This window comes from Crinia signifera, chromosome 3, assembly GCF_055691185.1.
Source record: "Crinia signifera chromosome 3, ASM5569118v1, whole genome shotgun sequence".
NCBI classification, from domain to species: Eukaryota; Metazoa; Chordata; class Amphibia; order Anura; family Myobatrachidae; genus Crinia; species Crinia signifera.
Genome location: NC_139219.1, coordinates 65,267,863 through 65,284,522, shown reverse-complemented (window position 1 = coordinate 65,284,522; position 16,660 = coordinate 65,267,863). Strand labels below are relative to the sequence as shown.

Below are 16,660 nucleotides of genomic sequence, written 5' to 3'. Positions count from 1 at the left end.
CCAAGGAGCAGAATCATAGCCATGTAGCTAACACCTTTGGCGAGTATCACACTCGCCGAAGCATTCGCTCACGAAGGGGGCAGGCAGGGGCGGCAGCAGGAGAACCAAGCCTTTTGTGGGCGTCCCCGTAAAAACGCTGGACGTTCCACTGATAACACAGATTCCTGCTTGGGGCGATTCCTGCTTGGGGCGGGTGGCTGACATCACATGACATCAACACCCATCCTGAATTCAGAGTACAGCAGCCATCTGAAAAGTATTGACTTTAGTTTTCAGACCGAAGGCTGGAAAAAGCATTCGATGGTGAGTGGCTTTAAATCTAGCTGCTATATACCGGAATCACATCGGGACCAGTAAATTGCAGCCCATCACATTTGGGTCTCTGATTCTCTTAAACCTGCGCAACAATCCTGTACAGAAATAAATAAAAATAAGCTGATGAAGGGGCATCTGCCTGTGTCCCCCTCAGCTGAAAATAAAAGTGACGCAGGAAGGATCATCTACAACAGTGGTGTCAAACTCCTGGCCCTCCAGCTGTTGTGGAACTACACATCCCAGCATGCCCTGCCACAGATTATATATAATGGATTGCTAAAATTGTGGCATGCTGGGATGTGTAGTTCCACAGCAGCTGGAGGGCCATGAGTTTGACACCACTGATCTACAAGCTACAGTCAAAAAATCAAGGCTCTTCATCTCTCCGCCACTTATAGATGCTGAGCTTAATTGATTTGCTAGTATTACATAACTGGTAGAGACCCAGGAAAAATATCTCCATGTAGAAGCTCCAGGTCTTTACATGTTCCTGTAAGAGGTTAAATATGAATTAGATCAATGTATGTAGAGGTGACATATATATGCATACAATATGACATATCAAAAAAAAAACATGAAAATGTGTACATTACATGTCTTCAAATATAAAGGTGATACTTAGATAGATTTTCTTTAGTGAGCTTTTAGATTGAATAGCTAATTAACCTGTTATGTTCTTTACAACCTGTTTCCTGTGAAACAAAATTGCAAATACCATCGAATACAGAACATCAACCAAATTAAGACCACTGCGTATTTGGTTTTTGCCTTTTTTTTTTCTGAATGCTGCAAAATAACAGCCGCGATGAACACCACATGATTTGTTTTAATTATGTCAAGGCGGAACATGGACAAAGCAATTATGTTAGCCGTGTACCCCGAAAATCCATTTTAATAATCAAAGTTTAGTCTGTGATAATGACTGGGTAATATACACTCGCTGGGTTACCTTCCTCCGTATCCATCTCATCAAAATCTAAAGAGCTAGGCAATTATGATGAAAAACCCTTTATATGATTAAGCTAGGCACATTGATTTAGGTTTTTTGAGTGCATGTTTTATTCACAGTGGAAAAAGCAACTTTGATTCCAGCTAATTAAGTTCATTGGGGTTTTTTTTTTGTAGATGTCCTGCTATTCAGAGACCGTTGGTATTTATAGGCTATTTTTCTTTGCTTTTCTTTTCTTTTTTTAATTTCATCTAGTTAACGTATAAATAATTTTCGAAGCCTGATTGGCTCAATCATTTTTATGGCAGCGCAAGGAGGCCAAGAAGAAACCTATTTGATAAAAAGTTCACAGTAGGCTTTTCTTTTGAGAACCAGAAGTAAGAAGGCAAGATCAATAAACGCTAGATAACAACAGTATATGGGGGGAAAAAATACTCAAAGAACGAGGTTTAACTGGAACTAAGCCAGATTGGTCATCAGGCCTTTGAAATGTTTCATTATTTTCTGTCTCAACATACAGATGACACAAGCTCGTGTGAAGATGACAGCGAAATCGGAAAGTTTGGAGAGAAGAAAGGTGTTTCAGGTAATAGTTAATATGGGATGAAAGGAATCTGCACAATACATACAGGAGCATTAAAACAAATGAGCCAATCTTTACTAAACACAATTTTTGCAAAGTTAGCAAAGGTTCTTGTGAATGAAGAAGTAGAGAGTAACGCTAATTGTGAATTCCATTGTCAGTGTTTCTGTCTTCTGACCTTTTTGTTCTTTACTGGAAATGTTGTTTGTAAATGATTAATATCTGTACACTTAGTTGTGTAATTACCGTACTGTCTGCAGATGGTTCTAATTTGCTACTTGTCTTTTATTCCTGACTAACGATCAGTGTTGAACTATGGAAATATGCTATAAGGAAAGCTGTACTTCAAACATGACTTTAAGGAACACATCTAGATGGGTGTGTATATTAGGCAAATCGGTTTTTGATGGTTTCCAGCTTTTCTGTTTGATGTTCTCCATTTTGTCGTGGCAGACGGCGTATATTTAAAGAGGACCATGTCAACAGTAGCCAAATGTCTTTAAAAAATGAGCAGAGTAGCTTACAAGGAACGTGTTCCTCTCCCAGAACTAATGCAGGGATCATTTGTCATTAATAATAATAGGGTTGTGTTTTCCGGGCAAACAAGTATTGTGTTAATTAGATGCAGTCATTATTTTTTACTTTGGAGCAAATAAAAAAAGTACACCGTTCGCAACAGTGATCCCACCCACGCCTTCTGCAGACCTATCAAATGCCCTTATAGCACCTTGCCATTAATGATTATGACACATGTATGATCTGTGCATTCACTGCATTTTCAGGATTTTAAGAGGTTACATATATGTAGCGCATTTTTATAGGCATTTTATCTGACTCCTTTTGACTTGATTTTAAAATAATGATTTGTGGAAATATAACCCTCATTCCCTATTCTGGCTCTAGTCTCTCTTTCCCTTGCTGTGTTTTTGAAGTTAGAGCAAAGCACAGCAGGGTTCCCAGCGAGCCCCAGCAAGAGCACAATATTGTCAATTAGCTTCTTTTTCTTTCTTTTTTTTTTTTTTTTTTAAACTGACTTGTACTTGCAAAATCTCTCACTTATTAAGATTTTAATTAATGGCTAGCGATGCATATATTTCACCACAGAGTGCTTCTTTACTCGGTACAGAATGCTTTTAAGATATGTTCTATTGAAACGTACAGAGATAAACATAAATACATTTCTATGGCCACCTGGTCAGCTGTGTTTTATGTTCATGTCTGTACCACACATTTTAATGTTTATTTGCTAATGTTAGCTTATATCACCCTTGCTTAGGGGTTAAGTAAAGAATTGGGTGCTGTTTTTATGTGCCACTGTATACTAAAGTATTGATTGCCGTTTTGGTCTTGAGTAGAGCAGATTGATTGTAGCTGGTGATAACCTTTTAATGGACCAAGATAGAAGTCCTCAGAGATGAAATACACAGATTTCAAAACCTCACAGGTTCTTGAACAGAGCTGTGAGGTTTAAAAATCATATTGTTCACTTTGGAGGCTAACGGGCAATGGTCCAGGAAAAATTAAGATAAGATGTATCATCAGAAGCACCTTTTAACCCTACAGAAGTTAAGTACATACTGTGACTTCCATCATATTTCTGTTGGTGGCCTTTCCCTTTCACTGGAGCTGTACGTTGGATCTACCAAGATCGCAATATTAAATATAAAAAGTTTAAATCGTTTTTGTAGCGGGTATGGAATAACATACCGATATCCGATATCAAAATCCCAACTGTCAGGAGCCCGCTGCAGGCTCGATGGTGAACTGCATTTGCCACTTATTCTATTCTCCCTCCATAGGTCCACGAGGAAAAATATCCTGTGTAAGTCAGGATTTCAACTGTCGGCCTCCTGACCATCGGGATTCAGATGTAGGCGAAACGACCATCGGAATCTTAACTATCGGCCACCATTGTAGCTACTGTCTAGAGCAGTGGTCTCCAACCTTTTTTGGGTCGGGAGCTACTCGCGACAAAATAAACCGCCCGAAGAGCTACTAAAGTTAAAAAAAATTAAAAATCTGCATAATATCCCAAAAAATGCCCTTTACACATAATGCCACAAACTGTAATGCCCCTGACACATTATGCCACAAACTGCAGTGCCCCAAAACATACCTCCCAACACTGGAGGCAGAGGAGAAGAGTCATCTGCGCGTGCCGAAAATTAGAAGGTTCAGCTACTACCGTGGAACTCCTGCGAGGCTACATCCCCCATTTTTTCCGCTATGGGGGCATAGTCAGCTCTCTAAGAGCTGTAGCCACATGGGGTGCGGCCATGGAAAATGGGGGTGTGATACACATATGCCCTCAATAGTGCAGTGCCAGATACACATGACCACAATAGTGCAGTCTGTGATACCCGTTATAAATATGCCCCGCACCGTGATGCTCCATTATACAAATGCCCCACACCGTGATGCTCCATTATACATATGCCACACACACACGATGCCCATTATACAAATGTCCCACACCGTGATGCACCATTATACACATGCCACACCGTGATACTCCATTATACATATGCCACACACCGTGATGCACCATTATACATATGCCACACCGTGATACTCCATTATACATATGCCACACACGTGATGCCGATTATGCCTATGACCCACAACGTGAAGCTCCTTTATACATATGCCCCACACCTTGATGCTCATTAAACATGTGCCACACAAATGATGCCCATTACACATATTGCACACAATGTCCCACAGTAAGGCTTCTAATAAAAAATGTAAATTACCTGCTTGCTGTCAGGGGTTCATTTTTGTTGCCAGGGGTTAATGCTCATTGACAAGGGGGTCGCTGCTTGCCCCCTCCACTATGCCCGTCTTCACATGGGCATAGTGGGCAGTTTCACTATAATAAATTCCTCCATAATAAATTAGTCATTGCTGCTGGCTGCTGCCGCATTCGGAGCTCAGCTCCATCTTCCCCCTGCTGGCTTATGGAGTCCGGTCCCTGTTGTCTTTCCCTACACCACGCTAGAAGTCATATTTGACTTCTAGCATATGACTGGGAACACAGAGCTGCAGCGTTACCCAGAAGTGCCGGGAGCGCTTAGCGCGGTGCTCCCTGTCAGACGCTAGAGGTCAAATATGACTTCTAGCGCCTGCTGTCTCCTCTGGTCCCCGTAACAAGGACTACAGCGGGGGAAGGTGACGGCGGCTGTAGCGGGGCAAGGCGGCGGCTGTAGCGGCGCAAGGTGGCGGCTATAGCGCCGCAAGCCAGCGGCAACAGCGGGCGGACCGGGCAGGCAGCAGTGGTCGAGCCACCTTTTTCGCTCAGACGAGCTACCGGTAGCTCGCGAGCGACGGGTTGGTGACTACTGGTCTAGAGGATACAGTATGAGTCTTGGCCAGAAAGAAAAAATATTCATCAAATTGATAATTCTACCATTCTTCCTGAACTTCTAGCAAGTTATACAGATTTCTACTTAGAATGTGTATATAGAAACTGATTTGTGTCAATTGGTCAGTTTCTGTTTAAACTTTTGTGTTTGTGCACGGGTTTACCATTTGTTTCTTAGTGCGTGATCGTACATTAGGTCAGAAAGTCCTCTTGAGTTTCCACAGGCATGCTATATGATTTGGGGCCTGAGTTGTACTTTATGCCAATGTTTTTGCAGTTGAGCGCTTATCGTTGCAAACAGGAGTTTAGGAGAGTTATTGGGGAATTGCGGTAAAAATGCAGACCATATTTGGGGTGTGTATATGCTGTCAGTTGCAATTATGTACACAGTCTTTGTAGCTATAGATCTACTGCAGCAGTCATTGTTTCCTGTTATCGCATGTAAAAGCCAATTCAGTTTGCACAGGTCTGAATTCCACCCAGCCCCGATAGAGGGGGTATCCACGCGCAGCGTAGTGAGGGGATCTGTCCGGCAGGGGTGGGTGGGCGTGCGTTCGCCAGGGCTGGGTTAACCTTCTGCTGAATCAGGACCATAGGCTGTGAATGTGTACACAATTCCTAACTATTCTTGGATCACCGCTTCACTTGCTAACATTAGCAGCTCCATAGCCTAGAAATGCGCAATTGCTCAAGTGTACAACTCTGAATCAGGCCCTTGGTTAACCAGTGACTAAACTGTGCATGTTTATGTTAGTTATTGACCTTTATTTAATAGATCTTAGATGGATATTTTCAGTCCATGTAGTAAAGTAAAGAGATCTATAGATTTTCATGTGTCAGCTGAATGGCTCCCATGACAGATGTGTGTACGTATATCATTGCTGCGGTTACGCCAAACAGCCCCTCTAATTGTGCCAGATCCCGTGGGACTCAGCTTTTTTTGCCCAAATTCATTTTAGTTGAAATGCGATGCACAACTCGGCAGGCTAATTTAATAGGCAATACTTGTATATGTGTGTAACTGTCTCTGATTGTGCATAGGAAGTGCAACAGTGTAGTAGCAGCTGCTTTTTTACAATACAAGTTCCATTGTACAGACTCAGTCACACACAGATATAAGTGTTGAATATCAAAACAATCAGCACACTTTTGGTGCATCCTAGTCTCATTGGGTTTCGACTAAGATGCAGTTTTGTAAAAAAAAAGATACCTGACATTAGAGAGTTGCACGTCCCCTGGTCATGCCAGACATCTCTCACTGCATGGCGTATTAAAGCTACATATATGTGGACACATTTGCACATAAACCTATTTAGATATGCCTCCATACCTGGCTGGTACCAACTTGGCCATTTAAGCTTTCTCTGTCTTAAGCTGGCCACACACTTAAACGATTTGGGACTTTCCCCCCGATTCTGACGGATCGGGCCAAGAAATCAGCTGAAAAGTGCCCAAATTGTATGTGCCTAACCTCTGATTCAGATATGATGCGTGGTCCTGTGTGAATCGGATCTGGAAAATGCAAGTGCTGCATGTACGATTGGTCAGATTCAGCAGCAATTGCAGGTGGTCACATATGATAGATCGTATGCTAAAGGACTACATGCGATGTATCGTATGCGGTCCAGCTGCTGCGGAGACAGGTGGCGCTTCGACGGGCAGTTGCGAGGCTGCATGTAATATCTCGGATTAGTGTATTGGGCAGTTACATTCATGAAGGTCAGTCTGCTTCCTGACTGTATTGTGGATGCCTCCCTGCTATTTGCTGGTCCTATGGTGGGTGTTTATCCTATCCTTTCCTATGGTGGGTGTTTATCCTATACTATTAGTGTTCACTCTAGGAGTTTGTTAGGGGAGGGTACTGACCACAGGGCAGGGCACTTTTTTCAATCGGGAGGGCACATTTGATATTCGAAATTTACATTAGAAACAAAACAAAATATATATATAAAAAATTGCACGCTGCCCTAGGATTACGCCCATTAAACATGGTCATACTCTGCTATGCCCATTACATATTCTGTCGTAATGACAATTACACATTATGGCACACACTGTAATGCCTCTTACACATTATACCACACACCATAATGCCCATTACACATGATGGCACACAACGAAAGTTCTCAGCAGCATGTCAGCACAATGGGGGGGCAGCGTAAGGGCGCACAATGCCACAAACAAAAAGGGCAGGGTGCATTTTGAGGTTTTAAAAATGGACCGGGTGCAGCATCCTGCAAAAGAAGCATAGAGGGAACACTACCTATCCTATGGTGGGTGTTTATCATATCAAGATGGAGGCTAACTTGCTGCTATATTCAAGTTTGATACTTAGTAAAAGGTCATTTGATAATGAGTTAGTTGAGCAGTTGTTTACATTCTTAGACCAGTCTTTGAGCAGTATCCATCTCATGCTCAGAACTTTTAAGCTTTAACAAATGCTGTTCTTTTTTTCCTGTAGATTGAGTTTACTGCTAAAGAGCCAGTAAACCCAGTAGTAGCTTTTAAATATCAAAGTCTATGTATTGCTAAGCTAAGCGCTATATTGGAAATACTGTAACTTGGCAAAGCATGTCCAGCATTATGCTGCTCCAGCCCTTTTTTGCCAGCTGCTGTCTTAAAGTGGACCTGTCATGTTGAAGATAAAGTTTGTTTTTAAATAGTGCCTTGTGCTCTGAAAATGTCTTAAAAAGAACAGAGTACCCCCCATGGTCACTCCATCTGGGAAATGGCATGAAATATGTTTACGCATTATATGCAAATGACGAATATCCGCTGTACTTGTGAGAATGAATTGTCGGCTCATAGTGCCGCTTCATTATTTACCAAGACTGGAAACATGTGACGTGGAGGAAGCCACCCTGGTCCAAGCAGGAGTCCATGTAAAAGACTACTTCTTGTGCTACTTAGTAGCCCAAAAAACTTGAGATATCGCCAAAAAAATAGCAAATGATTACAGCTTTTTAGAAGATATAAGAAGCAAACCGAAAACAAATTCCTAGTATACGCAAGTATACCTGGCCAATAAAGCTGATTCTGAAGATAAAGGTTCAGTATTTCTATACTGATAACTGTTTAATAGAGAAAAACAAGTTGGTCTTAAGCCCTGGGTGATAAAATGAGCGGTATTGCTAATTTTAGCCATTCTGAGAGATATTGCTCATTTTATCGCCCAGTGTTTATGCTGTCACCATTGGCCGATGAGCTCTCTCACGGGTGGTTAAGAACCCCATCCATAGTCTGTACATGTACAGACAAAGTATCAGATTGTTAATGAGGGCCTCGTTGCGAGATGCAGAGCCACCATCTTTTGAGTTCCAACGGCTGTGTGTGGGATCATGCAGCCACCACAGCCCCCACCCAAACATTCCAGACATGCCTGCATTGTGCAGATGTGCCCCCACAATGCTGAGCCAACACCCTTGCAACTAGGGTGGCCAATCCCGGGATCGGGATCGGCGGGATCCCGGGATTTGGCCCCAAAATGTCCGGGATTTCAATCCCGGGATTGGAGTATCCAATCCCGGGATTTTGGGATTAGACTGCGCATGCGCAGTCTAATGCCAGGCAGCTTCTGAGCACCCGCTCAGAAGCTGCCCGGCTGTTCCCGACCCCGGCGTGCGGCCTGCGCAGCGTGACCTCTGACCGTCACGCTGCGCAGGCCAGCGTCCTGCTACAGAGGACCGCTCCCGGCCAACTCCTAGCCTCCCCTCCTGCTTCTGGTGCCGCCGCTACCTGCCCGGAGGCAGGCAAGCATCACCGCAGCGCCGCTGTCTGCCCCGCTCCCGCCAGCCTGTACGTAAATCTGCACCCCCGCAGCGCTGCTCTGCCCCGCTCCCGGCTGCCACGCACCTGCCCGCCCATATAGGGGTGGACAGGGTGTGTTTTTCTTTTAGGGATGCCAATCCCGAGAATCCCGGGATTGAGCATTTTTCACTCCCGGAATCCGGGATTGAAAAAATGCCCCGGGATTGGCATCCCTACTTGCAACACCAAGTTGATGCCATGCACCAGCCCTTTTCTCAATGTGGCCACAGTTTAAAGCAGGGCTGGGCAACACCGGCCCTCCAGATGTTGATGAACTACACTTGCCAGCATGCATTGAATCAGTTTCAGAATGGCCACATAGCAAAACTAATGCAAAGCATCATGGGATGTGTAGTTCACTAACATCTGGAGGGCTGGTGTTGCCCAGCCCTGGTTTAAAGGGGCGCTGAAAAATATTTTTTGCAAATCTGCAAACAAAGCTGAACACGGTCCAATATGTGATAATAAGCCTGTGTGGTTGACCTCACCAGTAGCCTAACATTTCTGGTGAAGGGATGTAGGGACATCAATGTGAATAGGTATTTTACCCAGCAAAGCTTCTCCATGCCCATATAGCTGACGGTAAGCAGTGGAAAGACTTATTGTCTTCGATTTCTCTGCTGTTTTAACTATTAGAGAAATTTAATTAATCCCTTTTCTCCTTTGATAAATACCTGAGATGGGCATTATCATTGTTTCATAAATAAACCCCAATTCACTGAGCAGAAAATGTTTTTTTATTTGTAACTTTACCATAGCTTACTTTGTGTCCCTTACAGAAAACACCAGTGTTGTGCTGCAAAGTAGATGGGACACAGTCCAAACAGAAAAAGATGGCAATGAAGAACTAAGCGATGTATCAGATATTGAATTACCTGGTAGGTCATTACATATGAAACTTCAGTGATGTATATTACAGATGTTGGCAGTACATAGTGAACCTGTGTATAGCCTGTGGCATGTGATGGGGCAGATTGGCCATATAACTCTTTTATATGTAACAGCATCTTTTTCCTACCTATCTTCATTACTCTTCCATTGTGTGTGTGTCCTCCCCCCCCCCCCCCCCCGCCATCCCTTGTTTGTATATTTTGGTCTCTTCCCTTGTAATGACAACATGACTACCCCATCCCCTGCATGCTTCCCCCTCCCCAGTGTATGACCGCTTTACACCTCCTCCTGGATTAAGGCACCCCAACCCTAATGTTTTGTGTTTTCTTTTTCGCATGTGATTTTTTTCCGGCATTGTATAGGTTTAAGATAATTGATTACCTTTCTAGTGCAGTCTTCATTTAAAATGGATCAATCCGGACTTTAGGTCAACATGCATTAGGTTGATAGCCAATAGGGTGACCATTATGGGTTGATATGGACAAGAGGTTGAAAAAAATCAACACTGTAATGGTCGACATAAGTTTTTCACTTTTTTTATTTTCTTGTTTTTTTTACTTCTTTCATACTTTACTATCCAAGTTGACCACGATTGGGTTCGGTAAAGTGTGCTGACAGCAGAAAGGCACCAGGTTGAAAGCACGGCAAGCAGTACTTTAATTAGGGGTCCATGTACTGAAATCTGCAAATTGACACACAAAATATTAAAAGCTCCTTGTCAACCTTTTATGTGTTGACCATTTTTGTGTGGACTCTTCCCCATGTTTTTTGCACATGTCCACTTTTTGGGTTCAACGTAGAAACTGTTGATCTAATCACTGTCAAGCACTTTGAGTCCTATTAGGAGAAAAGTGCTATATATTATTATTATTATTATTATTATTATTATTATTATTATTGTCGGTCGACAGTGTTATGTTTCACCTCAGTTTAAAATATGATCTGTCCATTTTCTGTAACCATTGGGAGTTTGTTATCTAAATAGTATGTATGTTATTTTATCTATTTATTTTTATTTCATGCTCTAAAGCAGGGGTGGCCAAACCGGTCCTCGAGATCTACCAACGGTCCACGTTTTCCAAATCACCCTGCTGGTACACAGCTGCAGTCATTACTAACTGTCACATTTCAAACCTGCTGAATTCATTCATACTATAGATCCACAGGTTGCTTGAAAAACATGAGCAGTTGGTGGATCTTGAGGACCGGTTTGGCCACCTCTGCTCTAAAAACTTTCTTTAAATAGTGCCATGTTTCATCCCTTTTTGAGACTGTTTTTTGTTAGTTATTGTCAAAACACACCGGACACTGGCGTGCTCTTGAGGGTCCAGCAGTGCTTGAGTCTTGGCCGGCTGCAGGCAGTTTTAAATCTCCTATTGAAAGTTGTCTCTGAGCACGGAACAGTGCCAGAGTATAGGCTTATAACACCTAGCTACATCTTTAGCCTTGTGCCTTCCATCGTTCTGCCGCCTTGAGCTCCATCCTTTTCCCTGCCTTCCTAATCGCTGTTCCTGGTCCCTGTCTTCCTTCCCTTTGCTCCATTCCCGGTACCATTCAAGTGTCTATTCCTCATTCCATACATGTTCCAGACTTACACATCCAGCTTCATCCCTGTCTGTGTTAGTTGTCTTCTTGTTCAACAGCTTAATGAAATGCTATATAAACTCCAGTGTATACCAACCGCTTACCCAGATTTCCATTATCACAGTGGTAATGGCTCTTTTGAGTTTTTCTCAACTTGCATGCTAGCTGTGTCTACTATTTGAACCATTGTATCTATGTGTAGTATCCTTAGTTCCTTTTCTTTTAAACATTCGATGCCATAACATGGCCTTTATTTATCCACGTCTATTTTGTAATTGTGTAACCAAGTGGCGGCTTTTTGGAGGAGGGGGCTGCCTGTGGACACAGGCACGCAGGCACCCCCTTCCCCCTGTCGACGCCGCTTCTGCTCTCCTCCCATCCCCGGCGCCTGTCCTATGATTGCAGGCACCGGGACTGGCACATACGCAGTACAAACATACTGCGCATGAGGCCAGCTTCTATGGTCTGCTTCAGTAACAGCCAAGGAGTCTTGGTCCTGGCGCCTGTACAATATAAATGACCAGCGCGTGCGCAGTACCGATATAGGTACTGCACATGCGCAATTGCCGATTTTGGCCCGGCAGCCCACAGAAAGGCATCCCAAAGGGAGGGAACACCTCCCAATGGGACTACCTTGGTGACTGGCAGGTGGGACTTTCAATAGGAAGTCACTGCCAGTCACAGTGAAGCCACTGTGACTGCAGCAAAACCGCCACTGGAGTAACCTTCTCTACAATTGATTCAACATATTATGATTCAATAAAAAACGTTGTTTTTTTGTTTGTTTTTTAATAATTCTTTGTTTTAAAGTGGTCAACCAACAGAGCAAGCATAGAAACAAAAGGGCCACAAGAGCCCAGTACATGTATTTTCAAAGCACATTAGCAAATAAAAGAAAAAAAAGGAACTGGATATTGGAAGGTGAAAGAGGGTATGGAAGGTAGGGGTAGAAAAGGAAGGGGAAGACACCAGTATCAGAAAGGGTAGGCATAAATAAGTAGCATCCAATAAAAAGAAAAGACAGCAACATGGAGATGAAATCTTAGAAATAAAGAGATATCAGTATTCTGTTCGTTTCCCATAGGTCCATCTATAAAATTAACATTCAAGAAGAAGAGGGCGAAGGCCTACATTCGACAAGTAACCAAGGCGCAAAAACTTGGGTCAAAATACGACTTTGATCATGGAGATAATAAGTTATTTCCTCCATTGCAGTAACATGCCAAATCTGGGTCAAAAAACATATTAAAAAAAAAAATAGATTGCATATACTAAAAAGACCCTGGACGGAGTAGGGGTTCATCCTAGTCGTTTTGAGGCTTTCATAACCAGAGTTTTGTACAATAAAGATCCAAGAGTAAGCGCCACCCCATGCGGTCCCTCATGTAACCCAGTTTTGTACAGATCTACGGAATTTGATGTTACATAAATAGGTCATAACAAGACCCAATTAAAAGTCTTTTGCCCAATTACCTCCAAATACAATGATTCTCATGGATGTTACTATATATCTCAGACTAAAGGACAACGAAATGTCCAGAGATGTGATGTGGAGATAGCGCCGGAATATCCTTTAATAAATGTAAATAAAATCTGTTTGTACCAGAGAAATGTCTTTTGTATACACCTGTGAAACAGCGATTGCTCAGTGAACACTTGGCACCAAGGAGCAGTGTGACACTAATGACTTAATTTGGTAGCTTTGAAGTGAAAGGTCATTGATACTAGCTTAGATTTATATGCAGGCCAAGCAAAACAGCAGGAGCAATCCTTTCATGTATTTTAAAGACTTCACTACAATCCCTTTTCTTTTAAAATATAATCATGTTACAAATATCATAATGTTACAGCAAAACCTAGGAATAAAAATGTGTCCTTTTATTTGTCTCATTTGAGAAAACTTATTTTGTCTAAAGTTTTTTTTTTTTTTTAAATAAACCATATCTGTGTAATGGTGATGGCTTTGTGTGGGATTAATAGACAGAGCTGCTCAAATAATCCACTTACAGCACTTTTGCTATGGCCAGCAAATTGGGACAGATATAAAGCTTCCTCTGTGCCATTTGTCTGATCTGCTTGTCCTTGATTTCATGGTGATTACTTGTGTCCACTTTTCTTTATCTGTACCGTTCATGTGATTATAAATTAGACTGTGTCTCCCCAGTTTCATGCTAAAGTTTATAGCGATTTAGGGATGAAAGTAATGCTGCCCATACACTTGTGAGATATAGCATGCAATCATTCGATTTCGACCACATCTGTTCGATAAATCAAATGATTGTATGCACATTTTGTGTACCATGAGATGCAATGTGCGGGCAAGATGCCGAATCTTGCGTCTCATGATCTTATATTCTGAACATAATATTTATCGAATTGTACGTGCGGTTGAATGCTGTTTTGTGCGCATTCAATTTTTCTAACTGCGACGTTTGATTCCTGGCCAGTCCTCTTCCACCCACTGTGCACATGACTGTTCGATAGTCTGGTGTGTTTTTTCAATCATTCAATCATGTGAGCCTGCCTGTTTTTTTTATCACAAGGGGCATTGGATAAATCGCATGATTATATGCACAATTGTACGCCAAAAAGAGCATTTTCAAGGCGATTTATCGAAAGGTGACGTTCAAGGGAAATGGAATCCGATATCGCATTCCAGTGCAATCGCACAAGTGTATGGGTAGCATTAGACATATAGGTGCTGTATAATCATAGTGTTTAAGTAATCAGGGGTGTGCATGTTAGCATTGCAGGTGGAATAGAGAACCGGATAAGCTCAACTTGGGGTTCTACTCTGTGTATTGAAAAATTGTTAACAAATGGCAAAATAATTTTGCTAAATATTTATGAATGAATACATCTACCATTTTTGAACAAAATCCCATTTTTGCCCTGGGAGTTGTCTCAAATGTTGGTGATGAGGGTGTATTTAATGGAAGATCCTTGTGGAACCTTTATAATGTGGGAGGTCTTAAGATGCCCATACACTAGGGCGATTCTCTTGTGATTTGGTCTCATGAAAAGCATTCAAATCGCATGTTGTTGACATCAGGTCCGATGTAATATGCGGTTCCATGTGCATCGCATCAGAAGTCTGAAGATCACACCTACTGCAGGATAGTTTTATCGCATCTCAGCAGGCTTGGCCAGGATTGAATATGCCACATCATATGCACAATGGTTGCGTACAGTGTATCGTATGAAGTGCTGCCGACCGGAAGGTTCCCCGGCTTTTCAAGGGAGGATTGCGGGCAACTTCTCCCATCGGAAAAGTCACCCTAATGTATGGAGGCCTTTATTCCATTGTACTGTATCAGACTCTTTGGCTCACCAAATTTTGGTAATCAAAACCTTACCAATATACGTCATTCTGAATAACAGTGTTGGTGTCAATTTTAAAACTTTTTTACAATTTTTTTATATTGCGATAAATAATAGAAGAATCTTTGCTCCAACCATCTAATCTATGCAGTACTCATTGTTAGCAATTTTATATTGAGGTAAGAAAAAAGGTAATCTCCAGGCCATTTAAACTATTTGAGCTTTTTCCATTCATTTCAGTGTATCCATGCATTTTGATTGTGGTTGACATCTTTCTTGGGGATGCGGTCAGTTTCTGTAGGTGTATTCCAAATAATCCTTTGTCACCTACCTGCAGAGTGCCTCATCAATAGCCATTTGTTTATTTTACAAATGTTAACTTATTATACTTAATTAAGTGGTTTATTAATATGTCCTCATTTTTGTTATACTGAATGCTTAAAGTTGTCCACTATATCAACAAAATAATAGGTCTTCATTATTGCACGAGACAAAGTTTAAAAGCTTATTTGGCCATTTAAAAACCATCTTCAAAATCTCTGTTGTATGGGTGACAAAATGACACTGCAGCTTGAAGGGTAAATGTAGGATTTTAGTCATTCATCTGCCAACTCCAGGAGGGTTTTCAAATGCCCTACCTTTTCATAACTAGCCTTTCTGGCTAGTAATGGAATACTACATTTACTAAGCTTCCCCAATTAATTTCAAATTGTCCATTAATTTCACTAAGTTCTTGTGGAATGATATTGAAATATATGAGCCCATTCATTTTAGCGCTTGTACATGCATGAACATTTGTTTTAACTCTACCCAACTGGTTTAACTTGTTTCCAAATTACTAAATCAATATTTCATATGTTCTGATTGTGTACTGATAACTGATAAAATTATGTTGGTTTTTTTTAGCTGTTTAATAAGTTTTTTTATAATATTTCTTTTTTTTTAATAAAAAGTGTATATTCAAATTTGCCTTTAAATAATTTTTTATTGGGTATAGGATGTATAAGAAAATGATTTATTTTTTTAAGAAAATTCTGTCTTCCGAAAAAAAATACCAAAACCCAAAAAAACGAACGTAGTTTCCTTTTAGTGTGAGGTTGGGGTATTTTTAATTTTACTATATTTACCAGCTATTGTTCTCTAAGATAGAAGCCTATATTGTAAGACTATAATCAGGGCCTGATTCAGATCTGGTTGGATGTGCTGTTTCTTAAATGGAAGCAGTAGCAGCAGTACACTAAGTAAATGCTGCAGGAGGCTTCTGATATAAGTAGATGCCTTCTGCTTACATTAGTGATCCGTGCTGTTTCCTGGAACTCCGCTTTGGATCACTTGTAACGCTATAAGCCAGGGGTAGCCAACTCCAGTCCTTAAGAGCTACCAATAGATCATAAGTTCACATTTTCCTGCTCACCTCACAGGTACACAGGTGCACTCATTACTGACTGACACATTTTAAAAGATCCACAGGTGGAGCGAAATACTTCACTTCTGATTTTGTGAGGAGACCTGGAAAACGTTAATTTTTTTGTAGCTATCGAGGATTGGAGTTGACTACCGCTGCTATAAGTCATCTACAAGACTCATGGGGTAACTCCAAGCTGGTCGCCACAGAGCCAACAAAAAGGCTAGGAAGTCTTCGTTGTCCAATGGAGATCCTGGCCTCTTCACTCTTCCAAAACAGAGGCGACACTGTCAATCTCTGATCGCTTGCTGAAAATCGACGCCTGATTTCGCAGATCCATACTGAACATGAGCCCTTCGGGTCTGGCACATAAGTAAAGTACCAAACATCAGTACTTTGCGGGATGCACTGCAGATAGGAGGTATTAACCTTATTCACACCCTA

General features: G+C 41.7%; 1 protein-coding gene across 1 annotated transcript in view; it reads left to right on the top strand.

Annotated features, from left to right (window-relative positions):
• KIZ (kizuna centrosomal protein) overlaps positions 1-16,660 on the top strand; it is a 139,043-nt gene that overhangs the window by 93,565 nt on the left and 28,818 nt on the right. Inside the window, exons 10-11 of the mRNA XM_083175919.1 lie at positions 1,785-1,850; positions 9,795-9,893. Coding sequence (XP_083032045.1) covers positions 1,785-1,850; positions 9,795-9,893 — 165 coding nt within the window. The remainder of the gene's footprint in view (positions 1-1,784; positions 1,851-9,794; positions 9,894-16,660) is intronic.